General features: G+C 43.2%; 1 protein-coding gene across 2 annotated transcripts in view; it reads right to left on the bottom strand.

The window, feature by feature from the left end:
- HSD17B12 (hydroxysteroid 17-beta dehydrogenase 12) overlaps window positions 1-22854 on the bottom strand; it is a 158958-nt gene that overhangs the window by 2710 nt on the left and 133394 nt on the right. For both annotated transcript variants that reach the window (XM_073348046.1, XM_073348047.1), the window contains one exon: window positions 7230-7295. In XM_073348046.1, coding sequence (XP_073204147.1) covers window positions 7230-7295 — 66 coding nt within the window. The remainder of the gene's footprint in view (window positions 1-7229; window positions 7296-22854) is intronic.

The following is a 22854-nucleotide window of genomic DNA, read 5'->3' as shown; positions in this document are numbered from 1 at the left end:
CATGGAGGAAAAGAGATGACAGTAAGTGAAGAGTATTTTCAGAAAAATTTCATGTACATCTACTGAACATGGCAAGAAGAAACAAAGTTCATATTGTACATCCTGGCTGGGGGTCTCTAGGTGTGCTCTCCAAGTACAGAGCTGCTGTCTAGCTAGCATTTGCTTCTGAGACAAGAGACCCTGCTGTCCAACTGCCCAGCCCCTGGGACCACTGCCGTCCCCCTCTGCTCCCTCCCAGTAGCTTAAACACAACCTCTCTCCCAAAACTCCAAGACAGACAGACTTCCACAGGATTATAAAGACCATTGCTCTTTACTTAAGAGCATGACACACACACACACACACACACCTCAAGAAAAGAAGACATGCCTGTATATATTTCCCTTACCTCAGTTTCCTCATAACTATGGAGAGTTCTCTGGGCCTGGGCAGAGTGTTCTGGTGCACCAAAGATCCTTCCCCTACAGCCTTCCCTTCAAAAACATGGAGCCTTTCTCTAGGTCAGCTAGCTGCCTCTGACCTTGGCTGGTCAGCATTTAAAAAGGACCCATGCTACAAAAGCCTGCCTCCATTTTCTTCTTTCCTATCCAAAGCTTCCTGTTCAATAAGTCCCTTGAGTTTATACGTCTCCCATCAACACCTGGTTCCTTTGTTCTGCTGCTGATGTTTTTCCACTTTTCCTATCACCAGCCTCCATAAACTAGGTAGGAGAAAACTAGTTCTCCGAGGCTCCAGCTAAACCGTTGTCCTCAAGGTCCTTCCACCTGAATAGACAGCTATTAAGTTTTAAAGACCCACCATACCTGGCCTGGGAGAAACATGCTTACAGCCTTGTCAGGAAGAGGTGGATTCCATATTTACACAGAGGCATTCCCTGACATTACAATTTCTTAAAATAAGAATGGCCATACTGGGTCAGACCAAAGGTCCATCTAGCCCAGTATCCTATCTTCTGACAGTGTCCAATGCCAGGTGCCCCAGAGGGAATGAACAGAATAGGTAATCATCAAGAGATCCTTCCCTGTCGCTCATTCCCAACCTCTGGCAAACAGAGACTAGGGACACCATTCCTGCCCATCCTGGCTAATAGCCACTGATGGACCTATCCTCCATGAATTTATCTAGTTCTTTTTTGAACCCTGTTATAGTCTTGGCCTTCACAACATCCTCTGGGAAAGGGTTCCACAGCTTGACTATGCATTATGTGAAGAAATACTTCCTTTTGTTTGTTTTAAACCTGCTGCCTATTAATTTCATTTGGTGACCCCTAGTTCTTGTATTAAGAGAAGGAGTAAATAACACTTCCTTATTACTTTCTCCACACCAGTCATGATTTTATAGACTTCTATCATATTCCCCCTTAGTTGTCTCTTTTCCAAGCTGAATAGTCCCAGTCTGATTAATCTCTCCTCATACAGGAGCTGTTCCATACCCCTAGTCATTTTTGTTGTCCTTTTCTGAAACTTTTCCAATTCCAATATATCTTTTTTGAGATGGGGTGACCACATCTGCACACAGTATTCAAGATGTGGGTGTACCATGGATTTATATAGAGGTAATAGGCTATTTTCTGACTTATTATCTATTCCTTTCTTAATGACTCCCAACATTGTTTGCCTTTTTTGTCTGCTGCTGCACATTGAGTGAATGTTTTCAAAGAACTATCATCCACAGTGACTCCCAAGATCTCTTTCTTGAGTGGTAGCAGCTAATTCAGACCCCATAATTTTATATATATATATAGTTGGAATTATCTTTTCCAATGTGCATTACTTTGCATTTATCAACACTGAATTTCATCTTCCATTTTGTTGCCCACTCACCCAGTTTTGAGAGAATCTTTTATAGCTCTTTGCAGTCTGCCTGGGACTTAATTATCTTGAGCACTTTTGTATCATCTGCAAATTTTGCCACCTCACTGTTTACCCCTTTTTCCAGATCATTTATGAATACGTTAACAATCTGTACAATTTATGATTCTGATAATGCTGTGAAAACAGATTCCCTAAATAGTTCTAAGTGTGTTTTCAGACAGTTTCTACGTATATCTATTGAAGATGGCAAGAAGAAACAAAGTTCATAGTGTACATTAGGTGACCTTTAGCTAGCAGGATTCTAAAAAAAGGTATGAACTTTAGTTAAACTTTAAAACAAATCTGATCACCTTTTGGTGAAATCACAATCTATCACGTGTATGCATGTGTATATTACGTATATACGTACACACGCAAACACAAACAAATACAATCAGGATTCAAGAGCATTAATAATCCATAGCCATATAACCCAGGGCTACAATGTTGTTAGATTTTACAAGCTAAAAAGAGTATTGGTCCTGATCAGTACTTGGACAGAAGAATTGCTGGGAGAATCCAGGTGGTGCAATAGTGCGGCTCACGATTCAGTAGGCAGACCTGTTACCGAACCAATGCCGCAGTGTGACATTAAGGAGTGCGGTGATGGGTAAATCTCTTGCAGAGGATTTCAAATCAGGGTACTTGTGCTTCTTTATGGAACTTTGAGAATAGTGTCAGATCCAGTGTTCTGAGCTAATTCCAATTTTAGGTAACTTCATTCTGTCTTCCCAGATTTCCTTGTTGCTTTCGTTGCATAAGGAAGTCCATTTCCCATTCTAAAGTATTGCTAATCGCTGTGTTCCATTCCACACGGAGGTACATTTCTGCATGGGCTGAAACAGTCCCATGCACACAAGACTTGATTGGGGAATTCAGGGAAAAGAATGGCTAATGCAGATTGGGATTCCCCCCACATGCATTTTTTAAAGTCATCATAACAATAACAGTGATCAGTTTATACTTTCAAGGCTCTTTGCAAATAAAGGGCTTAAAGACTTAGCACAGTTTTCAAATGTGGAGAAAGGCACTTTTATTAAAGTGGTTTGATTTTCAGAAGTGTAAATGCCTTCAGTTCTCTTTATAGGTCAGCAGCATCTCTGTAAAACCACACCACTCATTCAGGTATCTAAATATGAATTTATGTGCCTAACTTTAGGCATCCAAGTTTGAACATTTTGCCTGCACTTTTTATATTAAAAGGTTCTACTTTGCATTTGGTGCCTTTCAAAAGTCTGCTGGAACTTGACTGACTATTTGGCAATTCCAAATTCACCAGTGAATAAATTCTCCAAAATCCCTTTTTGAGTCTCCAGGCTGTAAATCTTGCCAGCATCTTTTCCGTAAGTTTCATATGAAGTTTTGACGACAAGCTATTTGAAGTAAAATATAGCAAGTGTTTCTTTTAAGATGTCCCCTTTTTTTTCCTCAACACCTTTCTGCAAATTTGGGCAAAATACAGTTTCAATCTTAACTAGCCACACCATTCTGAAACAAAAGTAATTTACGTACAAATTGCACTACTTAGATGCACAACTAGATGGTGCTGAAAGATAATCCATTGTCTGCCCAAAGAAACTGAGCAGAGTGGAAATAAGCTGTACCGCTGATAATTTATGCATAGCGTTCTCTAGCCATTATTCCAAACACTTCAACGTTGTTAGAAGTTGTAAGACTATGGAATAACATTTTGTCTCCTGCATTCTATAGTGAAAAAAATGCTTCAGAAATATTAGCTCTACCATCTCTCACTAAGAATGCAATCTTTTGTTTGGGCTAAAGCTCCTATATGTCCTGAAAGCTGTTAATTTTTCCTAGGAAATACAAAAGGCAAAACTATTCAGAGAGATGTTTTATTCAACTGGGATCCAGAGATTGAAAGGCTGTAAGCAAAGCAAGGTTTGCTACGGGTAAAACTGGGTGCTTGCATATGACACTACACGGTTCAGGCCAGAAAAGTCTGTAGAGCAGCTGATCATACAAATCAGTGGGAGACCTATGAATGGAACTCAAGAGTCCTGGGTCCCTGGCTTATGCACTAGCTTGTAAACCACACTCACTCCCTATATGAAGGAAGACTAATTGAACCATAATCTTTTTATACTGATGCTTCTTGAGAAACTGCTGCATTCAGATCTTCTGGTACTACCACCCACCTGGGAGGTACAGGAAGGGACCTTCAGGCTTCTATGAAAAAGCCTCTTTAATGCCCCCCAAACCACTTTACAGAACAAAACAAAACAAAATCTCAGACATTCAAGGAAAATCCTTCAAACAGAGAAGTGTGAAAGAAAATCCAGTACTATGCCACTGCCTGAATACTGTAATAGCGGTATTAGGAAGAACTGTAAATAGAGTAAGATTTTTTCTTTCCTTATACTTTTAAAATATGTTTTAAAGTATTTGAAAAGAGGCAAAAATGCACGATACTGACAGAAAGCTGTTCTCTGCCTATTGTTCTGAAGCAGGAAATAGGAATAAAATGAACAGAAGGAAGAACCACCCAGTGACCTCTTCAGACGGACTATCCCATGGAGACTCACGTTTCTGCAGACAGATCATAGGCATCCCCATTAACAGTGAACTTGCAAGTTAGTCTTGCGAGAAATCCTTACATTTTTCCATATTCCTTTCATTCTTGGCAGCTACTTTCCACTATAGATTTTCATCCCATTCCCCATACACACACACAGGAATACTTGACCCTGAGACTATCTAGTTGCTATTCTCCAAATAAAGATTGGAAGTGGCCTGTGGAGCCAGAGAGGAGTTTGTTTCTGAACCTAAAAGTTTCTCTGCATTACAGTACAGCCACACTGCTCAAACCTGGCTTCCAAAGAGAAGGCATTTTCACTCGGGCAGCATTGCTACAACTTGTACTGAGTTTCAGAAGTAGTATATTAGCAAGCTGTCGTGTGTTTCTGCTTTTCACACAAGTGTTTTCTATTGGTCTGGTATAAGCTGAGGACATGCCACTTCAAACAGCTACCCCATACTTCAGCTATCAAGAGGCTGAAGTACTCCTAAGGGAATGAAGGAGACACGTTGGCCAAGCTTTAAATATATGCCTCTAATGTTCATTAGTGGTAGGCACAGGGGCTCAGACTGGGGTAGGGAAGAAAGACCAATAGCTTAGTACAATTAGCGTAAGAAATTCTGACCACCAGCTATTAGGCCCACACAACTCCGAATGGCTATTCATTTAAATTTAGGGAGGAGATGGAGCTACCACCAATTGCGAGCCCACAGCCAGCATGCCCGAGAAGTGAAGCCAGGCTGACACTATTCATTACCTTGACGCATTTGGGATATCAAAGTCTTTCGGAAAACATGCTGGTAGCTAGGGGAAAACTTTGTTCGCAGGAAGACAGGCAAACCTAATAGAGCAACAGCTTTCAGTGAAGTTTAAGTTTGCAAAATACACAAATTCTCAGTTTCTCTACATCCTGTGCTAGAAAGGTTTAGAAGCTACACTCCGGGGGGGGGGGGGGGGGGGGGGGAGGACACCGCGGCGGTTCTCCCGTGTTTACACTAAGTTTTCTTGCCTGTGTAAAAGTGTCATGCTGACTGCATTTTCATTACCATGTCATCTATTCCTGCTCAGAACAGGTCTGCGCAACAATACTTAAAACATCATCAGCCACCAGTGCCTTGTCAACACTAAAGTTTCACCATTGGAACTCCTACTGAAATTGCACCAGTGGTACAGTTAGGAATGTTAAGAAAAAGTTTAGCATAGGTTTAAACAAGGAAGCCATTGTAGGGACATTGCATGCAATAGCTTATTGAATCAAAAGTTGTCCTTTTCCTAGCACTGTCCGCACAATACTGTTGAGCAACAAGGACAAACGGCATTTCAAGCATTACGTTTTTATTATGCTCTAAAAAGGAAAAGCCATGAAACAGACAAGATGTTCCTTCCCTAAGGACATGTCTACTCAACACATTTGAGATGTTCTTAACCAGTTAGTGAAAACCTAGTTTGTGTCCAGACAGTTCCTGGCTAGTACTCACTAACAATGGCAGCTCATAACTGTTCTCCTGTACCTTGTTTAAAAGACTTGATTTATTTATTTAGCATCACGTAGCATTGTTTCCCTGACTGTGTAACCTGCCTGGTCAGTCCTCCTTTCCTCCAAGCTTTCTGTGGCAGGACATCCCAGAGTAGATTGCCTCATGCTGCACCTGATATGCCACATGTATGCCCTCTGAGCATGACCTGCTGCTGAAGCACTAAGAGCCACCACAATTTTCTAACATCACATGATACAAAATATGGGTAGGCAAAGTGGTAGATATGGACACAACTCAACTATGTTTGTAACCAGATCAGATGAGTGTTCCAAACGGTTTACAAAAATAACACCTGTACGTGTAGAGTAGACAGGGCCTTATGAAACTCTCACCAACCCTGATTTATGCTCTGGGGTGAAACCACGAAAAAAATCATTGGTTGCGACACCCAAAACCAGGCAAAACTTGGGGTCATGTGAGTACTGCTTTGAGTTTTTGAGTTCAAACAATTCTGAAACTCAAAGCAAACCCACAAGGAATGTGAGAAACAAAACTACAGAAAGGTTTGCACACGGTCCTGCAAACAAAGCCAGCCGGTGTCACATAGCTGGATCCAGCGCTCTTAAGCCCTGGTTTTCTTAATTTGTATCCAGATGGTTCACTGGTCTACTGTAAACACAGCTAAGTTACTGCAGGTAAACTAGAAGGCAAAGATAAAAACCTATTAAATGAGGTAATACGAATATCAAGTTGTGAAGTTACACAACTGGAATCTGATATTCAAAATGAACCTATTTCCCTGATGCAAAGCTGTTCTTCCTGCTACGTTTCCCCACAGTGTAAGCAACTGCGAGTGCAGAGATCTTACTGTTATATACTTTATTAGAGTTGCCAGCATTATTCGTAACTAGTGCTAAACTAAAGGATATTTAAGTTCTGTGTTCTAGTCCTTAGTGTGGTTAGCTATTGGATTTCTGGTGCATAATGTCATGACAAACATACCAGGAGATTAAGGAATGTTGTAACCAGTCAGTACGTAACTACAATCAATCAGTTTTGTGGAATATATTGTAGCTAAAATCATAACAGGTTATGTCAATTATATTGATCTTCTAATATTTAATTATTTGTAACACTCATCTTTGGTTTTTGTTTTTAAGTCATTTATACTTAATTTCAACAGGAAGAGTTCAGAAACAACTGCTACTGGGACAAACAAAAAGAGAAACTGTATCTTTAATGGTTTATCATCATCACATTTTTGAGTGAATGGGACGATTTCCTTTTGTTGCCAAGACAACAACTGTTACTGTGGTAACCACACAATAACAGGGATACTTAAATGAAACAAACTCCACTCACCTGTACAATGATGCCCTTGCTCTTGTACTCCACATGGAGGCCTTGAGAGAAGAAATCCACAAAAGCCTACAAAGAAGGGGGAGGACACACAGTATATATCAAAGTGGAAACTAATATATATGTAGTTTGTCAATATTTCTCAGGAGGTTCTAGATGACTATTTACACATCTTAAACGCTTTTTAAAAAAGACAAACTCGTTTTCAAATAAAGTTTGTAGATTACAGTAAAACCCTCGATTCACAGTGCATTATACAAGTGAGATGCCAGTTCAGAGCAAAGATGTCCCCAATCCAAAAGAGAAGATCCAAAACCCTTGGAACTACTGGAGGTTCAAATCTGGTTGCAGATTTAATTTTTGGGGCTTAGGCCCCTCTCTAGTCCAAAGAGAAAAGGGACTGGAGCTGGTATATAACAAAGTCCAGTAAAATGGCTTCTTGCTAAATGCCTGATTTGCTTAGCCTCTTACAGAAAGGTAGTTATCTGCCACTACTTCTCCATTTAAAAAAAAAAGGCAACAATTAAAATTGTTTCTCTTTGTAAAACTGAAATGTTTAGATATTTGAATTTTTTCCAGTTCTGCATTCACAGAAATGCCATCTTATTTTACACTAGTATATCCACTACAAGAGTGGCATTTGCTGGCTTTGAAGAACACCACTGTTCATTTTCCCTCAGTTGGAGGTTTACAAGTTACAAGTGCAACATCCTATAGAAGAAAAGGCGATACAGGAAGGAAATTGGTAAGGATTATCAAGACACCATCTCACAGCTTAATACAGCAAACAGACCCCGCTGTTTCCCCCTCCTTCCATACTCACACCCAAATGATGAAGACACCACTTCCAATTTAACACTCTGTCAGTGCTGTAATAACCCAAGGCTACTCACCAACTCCAACATTTTTTAGGACCATAAGGTTTCCAAACCATATATTTCTCCTTCATTTCTTTTTCACCCAGGTAAAACACAAAAGGTGTCAGATGCAAGTATCATGACTTAACAATAACAAGGATGTACTGATCAATGAAAAAACTAATGCATTTTATTCATATTATGAAGTTAAATACAATTATTTACCTTTTACTTTAACTTCAATTATTTGAGAAAAAAATCAGCTCCGGAGAAAAAAGATGAACGAGAGATAGCAGCAGCTGCTTCAGAGCTGCGTCAATAGAGACATAGTCAAGAAAAAATATTACATCTGTTTTGCTATTTCTTTCATTGATCATGTCACCATCACTATTACATTAGTAAAAGTCCTACTTATACCCAGTGCTTTGTTAAATTTGTAGTAGTCATACTCATTTCTATTAAGTGGTCATCTCACTGAACTTCTCAGCCCGTACACAAAGCAAAGAGGGTATACTCCCACACAATACAATATCTCTATAGATACCTACCTGAGCATATGCAAGCGCTGAAAAAAAACCCAGGTTTTACTGCAAGACAGATGGGTCCATGGGGATTTTACATCTTCAAGTCACATGTACAAATTAAGTTAGCATTTAGAAGAAAAGCTTACCAGGCCATCTAGACCACACCCAAGTCAGTTACCAAAATATCTATAATTTAAACAAGTTAGATATCTAGTTGTAAACAGCTGCCAAGTACCATGCACAGGCCCGGTGGAACCTGCATATGCAAATAGCTTGTTGGTCATTTCCATGTTCCACTGGCAGATTTGCATATGTGGTGACCGCACACCACAAGAGACATGCAATCATGCATCTACCGTATTTAAAATAAATAAAATCAGGCCCATACATTATTCCTATGTAAGTTGGCTAACCATGGTATTCTGTTAATCAACAAAGTGATTCCTTTTCCTCACGTCAGGTAGAGAATTTCTGATCTGACATGACTGGTAGTCCCACAATCAAACACTGACTTTAAAATATAAGGTGTAAAAAGGAACTGCTAGCCATTTTTATTGAAAGTTTTGCAAACAAAAATAGCATGTTCATTTTACATGGGTTCAAAAAGCAGGAATTTAGCCACTTCCACTGTGCGAATGAATTAAATATGTATTTCCAGTAGCTAAATCGTTCAAGACAGAGACAGACATTTGTATAAGATTTTACTTTTGTTGGCACCCCAGCTCCTCAAAGAGCCTTAAAATAACTGAAAATAGTAACTTCAAGAATAGACAACATGCTTCAAATAAGGCTGAAGTGTAGAAGCCATCACTCTCTCTTCCCTCTACCCGATTAATTTAAAAAAAAAAAGTATAAGTAAACACAGTGCCTGCAACAGCAAAAGTAATCCACAGTGGTAGCTCTCTTACACACTTCCATTCCCACACCCAATCAAGAGTAGTTAGAAGCGCCCTGGCACAACACTTATACCTACTTTCCTCACATGCCAAAACACAGTATGAAGGAGGAGGAGTTTTCCTTTAAGGATATTTCACTGCATTTGTAAATGTTGACATCTCCACAGGTAAACTGAGCGAGAGTCAAACACTCTTCTCCATCTTCTGTCTAGTTAGCTAAGGACATCAACTTAGCCCTGAAGGATGCCGCAGATGAAACTAACATATATTGAGGGGGAGAGAATCTCAGAGTTGCAGATGGGGCCTTTCTACAGATTATAGACCTCAGGAGAGTCATTTGCAAATTTAATAATCTCAGCCACGGTGGTAGAAGAGAAGCAGTTCTTCCACACATAACAGCAAAGAATGGAACAATTACCCTGTAATTGTGTTTCTTGGAAGAAATCTTCCAGGGGTCCCTTTCCTGTGTCTCAGTTTCCCAGCATATGACAAATGGAAAAATCCCAAACACTTAAGATTTTTTAGTTCTTTCATATGGCAGCAGAGGATGAGAACCTGAGCCATCTCCCTCACACAAGAAGCCACATCCATCTCTGAATTTGCAGTGCCATTGGAGAGTTCTAGACAGTTCCTCCCTTACAAAAAGCAAAGACTATCCAAATGGCATAAGATATACTGTCACTGGAGTATGAAGCTCACTCATTCTACTAACTGAAGCTACCAGGAAATTGACCTTCTACATAAGAAACTTAGCTCACAGGAAGCGATTGTTTCAAAAGGAGCTTTCATCAACTAGAACTCTCATCCAGTGGATGAGAATTCTTACATCTTAATTACCACAACATTCTTTCCTCTAGTCTTGACAAATGCAAATTTTCCATTCAGAATGCTGCTGCAAAGACTCCCAGATTGACCCTTCCTAGACCCTCAGTTTGACCATGTCACTCCTCTCCTTGAACTGCACTGGCTTCCCCTTCTTTATTACATCAGACAAGCTGCTGGTCTCCACTCTCAAGGCTCTTTACAGTCAGTCAATCTCCATCCTAACCATCATCTTTCATTCACTATTGAGATGTCAACTCCCACCTCTGATCTGTCCATAATACCAAACTCCACATATCTATGAGGGGGACATTGTGAAGTGCGAAAGTGGTTGATGCCTGTGCTCTTGTGGGATGGGCCCAAATCCCTTCAGGTGGGGACTGTCCCAATAATCAATAGCAGCACGTAATGCACCCTGAGACCCACCTGGAAATTTTATGGATGGAAATGGCTTGACCCTTGATTCTCTCTGCTATGGCAACAAAGCGCCTTGGAGATTTCCAAAATAGCTTTGTCCGCTCAAGATAAAAAGCCAAGGACTGCAAATGCCTAACAAGTGAAGTTTCCTTTAGTCATTAGAGGCATGAGGCTTGGGCAAGAAGGTAAGTAAGTGTATGGACTGACTGAGGTGGAATTGGGAAACCACCCTGGGTAGGAACTTGGGGTGAAGATGTAAAGAGACCTTGTCTTTATGGAAAGGGGTGAAAGGGGGGTTGGCCGTTATAGCTCCCAGTTCACCAACCCTCCTAGCTGATGTAATGGCGATGAGGAAAGTGACATTCATGGACAGGAGGGACAGTGAGCAGGAGGCCATAGGTTCAAAGGGAGTGGTTGTCAGCGAAGTGAGGACAAGGTTAAAGTCTGATTGGTGGGTGATAGACTGAATGGGAGAGTATTTCCGCAGAAGGCCCTTCCAGAACCGTACAGTAAGGGGTGAGTAAATATCGAACAGCAATCTACCGGTGGGTAAAAGACTCTATTGGCAGCTGCATGCACCTAAATGGAACTGAGGTCAAGTCCCGAGATCTTCAGATAAAGAAAATATTCCAAGAGTAGTGGGATGCCCATAACTTCAGGGATAAGGCCCTGCTGTGTAGCACAAGAAGTGAAATGTGTTCATTTGGTGCAGTATGAGCGTCTTGTGGAGGTTTTTGTTTTTTTTTAACTGCTTGAAAGGACCTCTCTCACTGCTAGAGAGCACTCCTGGGCTAGTTGAGGTGTCCATCCAAAAACCAAGCCGTCAGTCAAAGTGTGCGTGGGTTGGGGTGTCTGAGTCTGCTGTTGTGTTGGGTTTGTAGCTCTGGAAACATCTGAAGCATGAGTGGAGGGTGCTTCGACATGTAAGGGAGAAGTGGGAGCCAGAATTGGTGAGGCCAGAAGGGGGCAATCAGGATGGTTGTTGCTTTCTCTGATCTGATCTTGTGAATTACTCGTAGTAAGAGGGGCAAGGGGGGGAAGGTGTAGCATCCGGTTCAACCAACCAATGACTAGGGCCTCTCCCCTGTGATTAAGCTCCAGTTCCTCCCCGGGAACAATACTGGGTGCATTTGGTGGTGTTGTGGGATGTGAAAAGATCCCTAACGGGGGTTCCCCACTGACCAAAGATGTCAGTGATCACAGAGTTGTACAACTCTCACTAGTGGCTGGTTGCAAAGTTTCTGACGAGAGCGTCGGCAATCACGTTCTGGGTGCACGACAGGTAGGCTGTCGTCAAAAGAATGTAATGTGTGATAGGGCTGACCTAGGAGAGAAGGCCTTAAAGCCAGAAGCTAAGCAACAAAGGGGAGCTAGCAAACAGGGGAGTTTGAGAGGAATTTGTAATACTGTCGCTATGATTAGGAAGGGTTGCATCGCCTGTGCCAATGCTGCTCCTGTCTCTTCCACCTGCGCCTGTATCCAGACAGACAAGCTAACCATGGATGCCTCTACCCAGATCCTGGTGTGGATTTACAGAGACGGTGGCCTGCATTTCCCACTCTCAGAAAGCCAGGCTGCGGGGGCGACCATCCAGTGCAAAAGGTGGCTGCTGGTGGAATCTCTCAGGAAGCAGGTGGGAGAGCTATAGGAGGAGGTGGCCAGGCTTAAGAGCATCCGTGCCCAGGAGGAATTCCTCGAGAGTATTCACATGGAGACTTCCAAGGCTGAGGAAGCTATCCAGCTACAGAGGACTACTGTCAAACCACAGGGGAAGGAGGATATGGTTCTGTCACAGGGAGGACACTGGCAGCTAGTTACTTCTGGCAGCAGGCAGTGCTCCACCTCTGCTCCCAACCCACCCACCATGGTGATGGAAAACTGATATGCTGCCCTGGCAACGAGCGATGAGGAATAACCCCCAGGAGGAGGAGGAGAAGCCATGTACCCCACAGCCACCACTCCCAGGAGTAAATGTAGAGTCATGGTGGTTGGTGACACTTCTGAGTGGGACAGAGGCACCCATCTGTTGCCCTGACAGGACATCCCAGGAGGTATGTTGCCTGCCGGGGACCATACCCAAGATGTTATGAAGGGATTGTCGAGGATCATTCGGCCCTCTGACTACTACCCCATTCTACTCATCCATGTGGGCACTAAATGATACTGTGACTCTCAGCAGATCAGAAATGACTACAGGGCTCTGGGAGTAAGGGTGAAGGAGTTGGGAGCACAGGTGGTGTTATCTTTGATCCTTCCGGTCAAGGGTAGGGGCCCAGGCAGAAATACATGCATCCTGGAGGTGAATAGATGCATCCTGGAGGTGAATGCCTGGCTGCAAAGATGGTGTCACCAGGAGGGCTTCAGCTTCCTTGACCATGGGATGCTTTTCCAGGAAGAAGGACTGCGAAGCAGAGATGGGGTCTGCCTATCAAGGAAGGGGAAGAGCATATTTGGATACAGACTGGCTAACCTAGTGAGGAGGGCTTTAAACTAGGTTCGAAGGGGGCAGGTGACCAAAGCTCACAGGTAAGTCAAGAACATGGAGAAGGTTTGGAATTGAGGGGAACATGGGCTGTTATAACAGGGATAAAGGAAAGACAGAACTGATGGAGGAAATCAAATCAGTATCTTAGATGTCTGTATACTAATGCGAGAAGTATGGGGAATAAGCAGGAAGAACTCAAAATGCTAGTAAATAAATACAACTATGACATAGTTGGCACCACAGCGACCTGGTGGGATAATACACATGACTAGAATATGGGTATTGAAGGGTACAGCTTTCTCAGGAAGGACCGGCAGGGAAAAAAAGGAAGAGGTGTTGCCTTATATATTAAAAATGTATACATTTGGACTGAGATTGAGATGGAAATAGGAGACAGACTTGTTGACAGTCTCTGGCTAAGAATAAAAGGGGTAAAAAACAAGGGTGATGTCATGGTAGGGGTCTACTACAGACCACCTAACCACGAAGAAGAGGTGGATGAGGCTTTTTTTAAACAGCTAACAAAATCATCCAAAGCACAGGACTTGGTGGTGATGGGGGACTTCCACTACCAAGACATCTGTTGGGAAAATAGCACAGCATGGCACAGATTATCCAATAAGTTCTTGGAATGTATTGGAGACAATTTTTTATTTCAGAAGGTGAGGACAGCTACTAGGGGAGAGACTGTTCTAGGTTTGATTTTGACAAAGAGAGAGGAACTGGTTGTGAATTTGAAAGTGGAAGGCAGCTTGGATGAAAGTGATCATGAAATGATGAGTTCATGATTCTAAGAAATGGTAGGAGAACAGCGAAATAAAGATAATGGATTTCAAGAAGCAGACTAGCAAACTCAGGGAGTTGGTAGGTAAGATCCCAGGGGAAGCAAGTGTAAGGGGAAAAAACAATAGAAGACAGTTGGCAGTTTTTCAAAGGCATTATTAAGGGCACAAGAGGAAACTATCCCACTGCGAGGAAAGATAGGAAGTATGGCAAGAGACCACCCTGGCTTTGACCTAAAAAAAAAAAAAAAAAGAGTCCTACAAAAAGTGGAAACTAGGTCAAATTACAAAGAGTGAATATAAGCAAATAACACAAGTATGCAGGTACAAAATTAGAAAGGCCAAGGCACAAAACGAGATCAAACTAGCTAGAGACATAAAGGGTAACAAGAAAACATTCTACAAGTACATTAGAAGCAAGAGGAAGACCAAGGACAGGGTAGGCCCATTACTCAATGAAAGGGGAAAAACAACAACAGAAAATATGGAAATGGCAGAGGTGCTTAATGACTTCTTGGTTTCGTTTTTCACCAAGGAAGTTGGTGGTGATGGGACATCTAACATAGTGAATACCAGTGAAAATAAGGTTGGATCAGAAGAGGCTAAAATAGGAAAAGAACAAGTTAAAAATTACTCGGACAAATTAGATGTCTTCAAGTCATCAGGGCCTGATGAAATGCATCCTAGAATACTCAAGGAGCTGACTGAGGAGATATCTGAGCCATAAGCGATTATCTTTTGAGAAGTTATGGAAGATGGGAGAGATTCCAGAAGACTGGAAAAGGGCAAATATAGTGCCCATCTATAAAAAGGGAAATAAGGACAACCCAGTGAATTACAGGCCAACCAGCTTAACTTCTGTACCTGGAAAGATAATGGAGCAAATAATTAAGCAATCAATTTGCAAACATGTAGAAGTAACAGTCAGCATGGATTTGTCAAGTACAAATCGTATCAAACCAACCTGATAGCTTTCTTTGACAGGGTAACAAGACTTGTGGATGGGGGGAAGCGGTAGACATGGTATATCTTGACTTTAGTAAAGCTTTTGATACTGTGTCACATGACCTTCTCATGAACAAACCAGAGAAATGCAACCTAGATGAAGCTACTAAAAGGCGGGCGCAAAACTGGTTGGAAAACCGTTCCCAGAGAGTAGTTATCAGCAGTTCACAGGCATGCTGGAAGGACGTAACAAGTGGGGTCCTACACGGATCAGTTCTGGGTCCGGTTCTGTTCCATATCTTCATCAGTAATTTAGATAATAGCATGGAGAGTACACTTATAGTTTGTGGATGATAGCAAGCTGGGAGGGGTTGCAAGTGGTTTGGAGGATAGGATTAAAATTCAAAATGATCTGGACAAACTGGAAAAATGGTCAGCAGTAAATAGGATGAAATTCAATAAGGACAAATACAAAGTACTCCATTTAAGAAGGAACAATCAGTTGCACACATACAAAATGGGAAATGACTGCCTAGGAAGGAGTAGTGTGGAAAGCGATCTGAGGATCAAAGCGGACCACAAGCTAAATATGAGTAAACAGTGTATCACTGTTGCCAAAAAAGCGACATTAATACATTAATACATCAAAAAAGCGACATTAATACATCATTCTGGGATGTATTAGCAGGAGTGTTGTAAGCAAGACACGAGAAGTAATTTGTCCGCTCTACCCGGCACTGATGAGGCCTCAACTGGAATATTGTGTCCAGTTCTGGGCACCACATTTAAGGAAGGATGTGGACAAATTAGAGAGAGTCCAGAGAAGAGCAACAAAAATGATTAAAGGCCTAGAATACATTACCTATGAGGGAAGACTGAAAAAACTCTTTAGTCTGGAAAAGAGAAGACTGAGAGGGGACATAACAGTTTTCAAGCATGTAAAAGGTTGCTACAAGGAGGAGGAAGAAAAATTGTTTGTCTTAAACTCTGAGGATAGGACAAGAAGCAATGGGCTTAAATTGCAGCAAGGGAGGTTTAGGTTGGACATTGGGAAAAACTTCCTGTCAGGGTGGTTAAGCACTGGAATAAATTGCCTAGGGAGGCTGTGGAATCTCCATCATTGGAGATTTTTAAAAGCAGGTTAGACAAACACCTGTCAGGAATGGTCTACATAATTAGTCCTGCCACGAGTGCAGGGGACTAGACTAGATGACCTCTCAAGGTCCCTTCCAGTTCTACGATTCTATGCACCATTCCCATAGGTGTATAGTTTCAGCACACAGGGCTCAGGATCTCATTCCCCCTTGCTTGTTTAAGTAAAAGACTACGGTGGTGGTGTCTATCATGAAGAGAACTTGCAACCCTGAAATGTTGGCAGGAACACCTGGCAAGCTTTGCGTACTGCCCAGAGTTCCAATATGCTTATGTGCATCCTGGTGTTCCATAGTGTCCAGGTGCCTTGTTTCATGCAGTTACCCATCCTTCCCCAGGCTGTGAGGGATGAGTGTTATGATAGTCACAGTGGGCAAGGATGGAGGAAGGTCATCCCTGAGCAGATCCGTAGTGGGTCCATCTACCATTGTAGTGAGGAGAGGACGTCAGGTGGCATGCTGAGCAGATTATGCATAGGTTGATGAGTGGGGGAGTAGACTCTTTGGAGCTACAGCTGAAGGGGGCGCAAGTGTGGGTGAGTGAAGGACATGACATATGTGGAGGTCGCCATGTGTACCAAGACATAAAGGCAGATTTTGGCCAGAACCGAAAAGTTGGACGTCACCCAAGTGATTAGTTCTCGCATTGTCTGGAACCTAGAACTCAGGCAGAAGTCGCATTTATGAGAGCTCCTATGAACTCCAGCGACTGTGTAGGACTTAAGGTTGATTTTTGACGTTGATCCTCTGGGAGGAGAGGAGTAGAATGAGTTGGGATGTCGATTCCTGGGTTTCGTCTTGGGACCATGCTGCCATAGCTAGCCCCGAAGATAGGAAAAAAGGGGGATCCTCTGACGTCTGAGATGAGTTCCAACTACTGAGAAAACTTTGGTGAATACTCCCGGGGCAATGGTAAAGTCCAAACAGTAGGACCCTGTATTGAAGGTGTCGAGGTCCCACCTTGAACCTCAGGAACCTTCTGTGTGCCAGGTGTATATTGATATGGAAGTAGGCATCCTGTATATCAAGAGCCATAAATCATATGCCTTTTTCTAGGGAGGGAATGATTGTTGCAAGTGTGACCATGCAGAATCTTTGTTTGGAAATGGAATGGTTGCCAATATCAGTCTCCATCCTACATTCTTTTTGGGGACTGGGAAGTAGCTCATTTGGAGCATGAATATTGGGGCCACGAGCTCCAGTATGGCTAACCCAGTTGATCCTGCTGTTGTGTAGCCTGTGACCATGGCGCTGGATACCAACTCTGTGGGTCAGGCAAGGTGGGGAACTGCCACCATGCTGTTAGAACCTTCTGGTCATCGTGCATCTGGAACAGGACCCATGGACCACGTCGGATATCCGTATCATCTGAATCATAGGAGTCAGAAAATTCGCCAACGGGGGGAGGCAGGAACATAGCAGATAAGGGTCCCTTGGACTTGATCAGACTGGGGCCCAGAGAGAACATAGTCCCTACAGTGCAAATAACTTGTGGGGACCAGGGCGCTTCCAGGTCTCCCAAGGGTCAATGATATCCTATCCGTTGGAGGAGCTGGTACCGAAAACTGCATCTGTCTGGGGACTGACATTTCCTGTGACTCTGGCAGAGTCAGAGCTGGCAGAGTCGCAGGATCCGTATGGGTGGATACAGTGATTGATACGGCTGTTTCTCAGTCTTGTGAGACTTGGAATACCTGGCTCCTTCATGGCTGGAACCCATGATCGGTGCCAAATCTGTCTTAGACTTGGAGGAAGATTTGCTGCCATGCTTATGTACATGCTTTCTAGCTTCACGGCTAGGCCCCGGCACAGGGTGCTTAGCACTAGTACCAGCGGATCCAGACGAGGTTCTGCAGTAGGGGGAAATACCCTTCGCATGTTCACGCCAATATACCGGGGTGGGGGTGGGGGATGTCCCTGGCCAATGACTGCCTCATGGCAGCCTCCATAAGGTGTGTTTCCTGAGGTGGAGAGTCCAATTCTCTCAAGTATGGGCAGGAAAGGACAGGCAGATACTGCACCTAGCCACAATGTGGGCTTCCCCCAAGCAGTACAAACAGCGCTGGTGCTCATTGCTGATGGAAAATGAGTGAAGGCAGGAAGCACAGGTTTTGAACCTCAACATCTTTGGTATAATCTGTACCCTGGCCCGAATACTGGGGGTGGGGTGTAGGGGGTGGTGGCAAGAATTGCCACCAAAGCAGCACCCCAAGTTCTAAGTCTGTCATGAAAGGAAAATTTGAACAAAAATCAAAAAGGGGATACAGAATACAATAAATTGAAACTACGAACAATACTAAGAATATTTTTGTACAGTGTGTCACAAGGATGATAGGAAAGTAAAAGCTCCAACTCAGACCATGAGGTGGTGAGAAGGAACTGGAGACACTGGAGTTCTGCTGTGCCCTGTATCACCTCGGGTGAACACATGAGGCAGTTCAGGGTGCATATGTAGACTGCTGAACAGTACTATTATCAAAAGTTCTGGTTGTGGGAGCATGGTGCATGCACATAACCCTCAGTGGAATACAATAGGGACAATCACTCAAAGGCGGCAGCGTTTTGCTAGACCTAGCTCTTCTCAGGGTCATGAGAAGAAGAGTGGTAGCTTCTTATTCAGGCAAGTGGTGAAGTGATCCACCTCACTGGATTCTCCATGGGAACCTGATTCGTCGCAATCTGATATATGCACCACATGTGAGGATATATCATGGATCAACTCCATTTGCATGAGACTGTGTTCTTCCTTCCTGCTAGGCATACGGCTTCTGGGATTGTGTGAACAGAATACACTTTCATATCTAAAGGACTTTAGCAGGGCTGCATTAGATGGCAGCTGATCACTCAGTGCCTCTTTCTGTGAGGAAGCAATGCCTCAAAGCGAGTGGAACTCAGGAACCTGTGACTTCCAGTAGCAAGGTCTGGAAGGTATTAGTGACTGCATGGCAGAGTCCTTACTCTCCAGAGGGAGGATTCAGAACTCTCTGAAGATGAAACTATCCTGCTGAGCCTAAAAGGAAACTGGATGTGCTCTGACATGGGTGGCACTGACAGTCTGGTGATTAGTGCTGAAGGCTGACTTAAACATGTTCTTTGAAGAAGAAATCCTTGAAGCAGTAGGGGCTAGGCCTTGGGCTGTACTTAAGGTAGTTTCCAGGAGTGCCATACTGCTTGAGTGCTCAGCTTGACATTTGCACACAGATCTGATACTTTCCCCTTCTACTCATCCATTAGACATTCTTCTGCCCCACGGGCACTGTTTGAAGCCGCTGAGGACTCTTATTGCCTTTTTAGGGCTCAAGTGGATGGAGGACATCCTAAACACCCATACAACAAATAGCTTTGGAGTCAAATTATCTCCCAAACATAGAAAGATGAAGCATCAAGGTGAAAATGGAGGCTGAATGCTGAGGCCAATTAGAAAGACTTCAACCACTGAACCGGGGTTCTGCCAAGATCTCTAACTGTGGGACAATATCCTATTGGTTATCTCATAAGCCAATGCGAGCTGAAGAGCCACAGCATTACAAAAAAAGGGAAGGGCAGATCCAATGAGACAACATATAAGGATATCAAGAGACAAATGTAGTGCAATGAAAAGTAGCTTGATAGTTGCAGTTCCTGTGGGAAACTTCTTTGGTGACTGTGGTTCAGAAATGAAATGACAAAAAGTTTCATAGGGTAATGGTTAAACTTCATGGTGGTTCACTACCACCAGCTGAGGTAAGAGGGATTGCTTGTGACTCTACTAGTTATTACTGCCCTTAGGGCCACAAAAATAGCTCAGGGAGCTATGGTTGTTGCATGTTAGGAGAAGGGAGAGGACTGGGAATCCTGCACAGATGGTACCTTTGGAGAAGTCAGCATGATAAATGCAGTGAAATCTCTTTAAAAATCACAGCTTTTGCAAGTCTGTAAACACATTCAATAAATGACGAGTAGCTTCTGTGTGTTTTATATCACTTCAAAAAAAAATTAACTAGCTAGAACACTGAAGTCAGGAGGGAGAAAGAAAGCCAACAATTTGCTGGAATACCTAGTATGGAACACACTTTAAAAGCTACAAGAATAGCATTCAAACTAATGCAAGTACTAATAAATAATATTCTGCGTGAACTGCACTGGTGGTCCACTTGCACAGATTCATACTATCTGCTATTGGAAAAAGGCTGTTTTGACATCCCTTCTCCATGCAGTGAGAAATTAAAAATAAAACAAACATTTTAAAATGAGGCTCCTATAATTCATATGGAAGATAAGACGAGGGATGGCAGACCTTATGCAGCTGGGTTGAAGTGGTGACACGGTGGTAGGACAATACTTTTGAAAGAGTGAAAATGTACTGCACAGAATTGTTTTCATAGAACAGTGCAACATTTTATTGAAACTGTAAAATGAGACAGCCAAAAAAAGTTATAAAAAGCTAGAAACATTTCGAATGTCGTTTTGCCAGTGATGAACTTTTTAAACTAGTCTAATTGTTTCCAAATTCAAACAGTCAAAACTTGTAAGTGGATATCTTAAGTTGTGCATATAGGGTCCAATGGAGGAAACAGGTGTAACTCTTTAATAGAAATACTGGACAGATTACACCCTACACTTTGGTCCTATCACACAACAGGAGAAACATGTTCAAAAATATCTTAGAATCATAGAATATCAGGGTTGGAAGGGACCTCAGGAGGTCATCTAGTCCAACCCCCTCCTCAAAAGCAGGACCCATACCCCATTAAATCATCCCAGCCAGGGCTTTGTCAAGCCTGACCTTAAAAACTTCTAAGGAAGGAGATTCCACCACCTCCCTAGGCAATGCATTACAGTGTTTCACCACCCTCCTAGTGAAAAAGTTTTTCCTAATATCCAACCTAAACCTCCCCCACTGCAACTTGAGACCATTACTCCTTGTCCTGTCCTCTTCTACCACTGAGAATAGTCTAGAACCATCCTCTCTGGAACTACCTCTCAGGTAGTTGAAAGCAGCTATCAAATCCCCCCTCATTCTTCTCTTCTGCAGACTAAACAATCCCAGTTCCCTCAGCCTCTCCTCATAAGTCATGTGTTCCAGACCCCTAATCATTTTTGTTGCCCTTCGCTGGACTCTCTCCAATTTATCCACATCCTTCTTGTAGTGTGGGGCCCAAAACTGGACACAGTACTCCAGATGAGGCCTCACCAATGTCGAATAGAGGGGGACGATCACGTCCCTCAATCTGCTCGCTATGCCCCTACTTATACATCCCAAAATGCCACTGGCCTTCTTGGCAACAAGGGCACACTGCTGGCTCATATCCAGCTTCTCGTCCACTGTCACCCTTAGGTCCTTTTCCGCAGAACTGCCGCCTAGCCATTCGGTCCCTAGTCTGTAGCTGTGCATTGGGTTCTTCCGTCCTAAGTGCAGGACCCTGCACTTATCCTTATTGAACCTCATCAGATTTCTTTTGGCCCAATCCTCCAATTTGTCTAGGTCCCTCTGTGTCCTATCCCTGACCTCCAGGGTATCTACCACTCCTCCCAGTTTAGTATCATCCGCAAATTTGCTGAGAGTGCAATCCACACCATCCTCCAGATCATTTATGAAGATATTGAACAAAACCGGCCCCAGGACCGACCCCTGGGACACTCCACTTGACACTGGCTGCCAACTAGACATGGAGCCATTGATCACTACCCGTTGAGCCCAACAATCTAGCCAACTTTCTACCCACCTTATAGTGCATTCATCTAGCCCATACTTCCTTAACTTGCTGACAAGAATACTGTGGGAGACCGTGTCAAAAGCTTTGCTAAAGTCAAGAAACAATACATCCACTGCTTTCCCTTCATCCACAGAACCAGTAATCTCATCATAGAAGGCGATTAGATTAGTCAGGCATGACCTTCCCTTGGTGAATTCATGCTGACTGTTCCTGATCACTTTCCTCTCATGTAAGTGCTTCAGGATTGATTCTTTGAGGACCTGCTCCATGATTTTTCTGGGCACTGAGGTGAGGCTTACTGGCCTGTAGTTCCCAGGATCCTCCTTCTTCCCTTTTTTAAAGATTGGCACTACATTAGCCTTTTTCCAGTCATCTGGGACTTCCCCCGTTCGCCACGAGTTTTCAAAGATAATGGCCAATGGCTCTGCAATCACAGCCGCCAGTTCCTTTAGCACTCTCGGATGCAACTCATCCGGCCCCATGGACTTGTGCACGTCCAGTTTTTCTAAATAGTCCCTAACCACCTCTTTCTCCACAGAGGGCTGGCCATCTATTCCCCATGCTGTGATGCCCAGCACAGCAGTCTGGGAGCTGACCTTGTTCGTGAAGACAGAGGCAAAAAAAGCATTGAGTACATTAGCTTTTTCCACATCCTCCGTCACTAGGTTGCCTCCCTCATTCAGTAAGGGGCCCACACTTTCCTTGGCTTTCTTCTTGTTGCCAACATACCTGAAGAAACCCTTCTTGTTACTCTTAACATCTCTCGCTAGCTGCAGCTCCAGGTGCGATTTGGCCCTCCTAATTTCATTCCTACATGCCCGAGCAATATTTTTATACTCTTCCCTGGTCATACGTCCAACCTTCCACTTCTTGTAAGCTTCTTTTTTATGTTTAAGATCTGCTAGGATTTCACCGTTAAACCAAGCTGGTCGCCTGCCATACTTACTATGCTTTCGACACATCGGGATGGTTTGTCCCTGTAACCTCAACAGGGATTCCTTGAAATACAGCCAGCTCTCCTGGACTCCTTTCCCCTTCATGTTAGTCCCCCAG

This window comes from Lepidochelys kempii, chromosome 6 (genome assembly GCF_965140265.1).
Source record: "Lepidochelys kempii isolate rLepKem1 chromosome 6, rLepKem1.hap2, whole genome shotgun sequence".
Lineage (NCBI taxonomy): Eukaryota > Metazoa > Chordata > Testudines > Cheloniidae > Lepidochelys > Lepidochelys kempii.
This window is presented reverse-complemented; position numbering and strand designations above follow the sequence as displayed.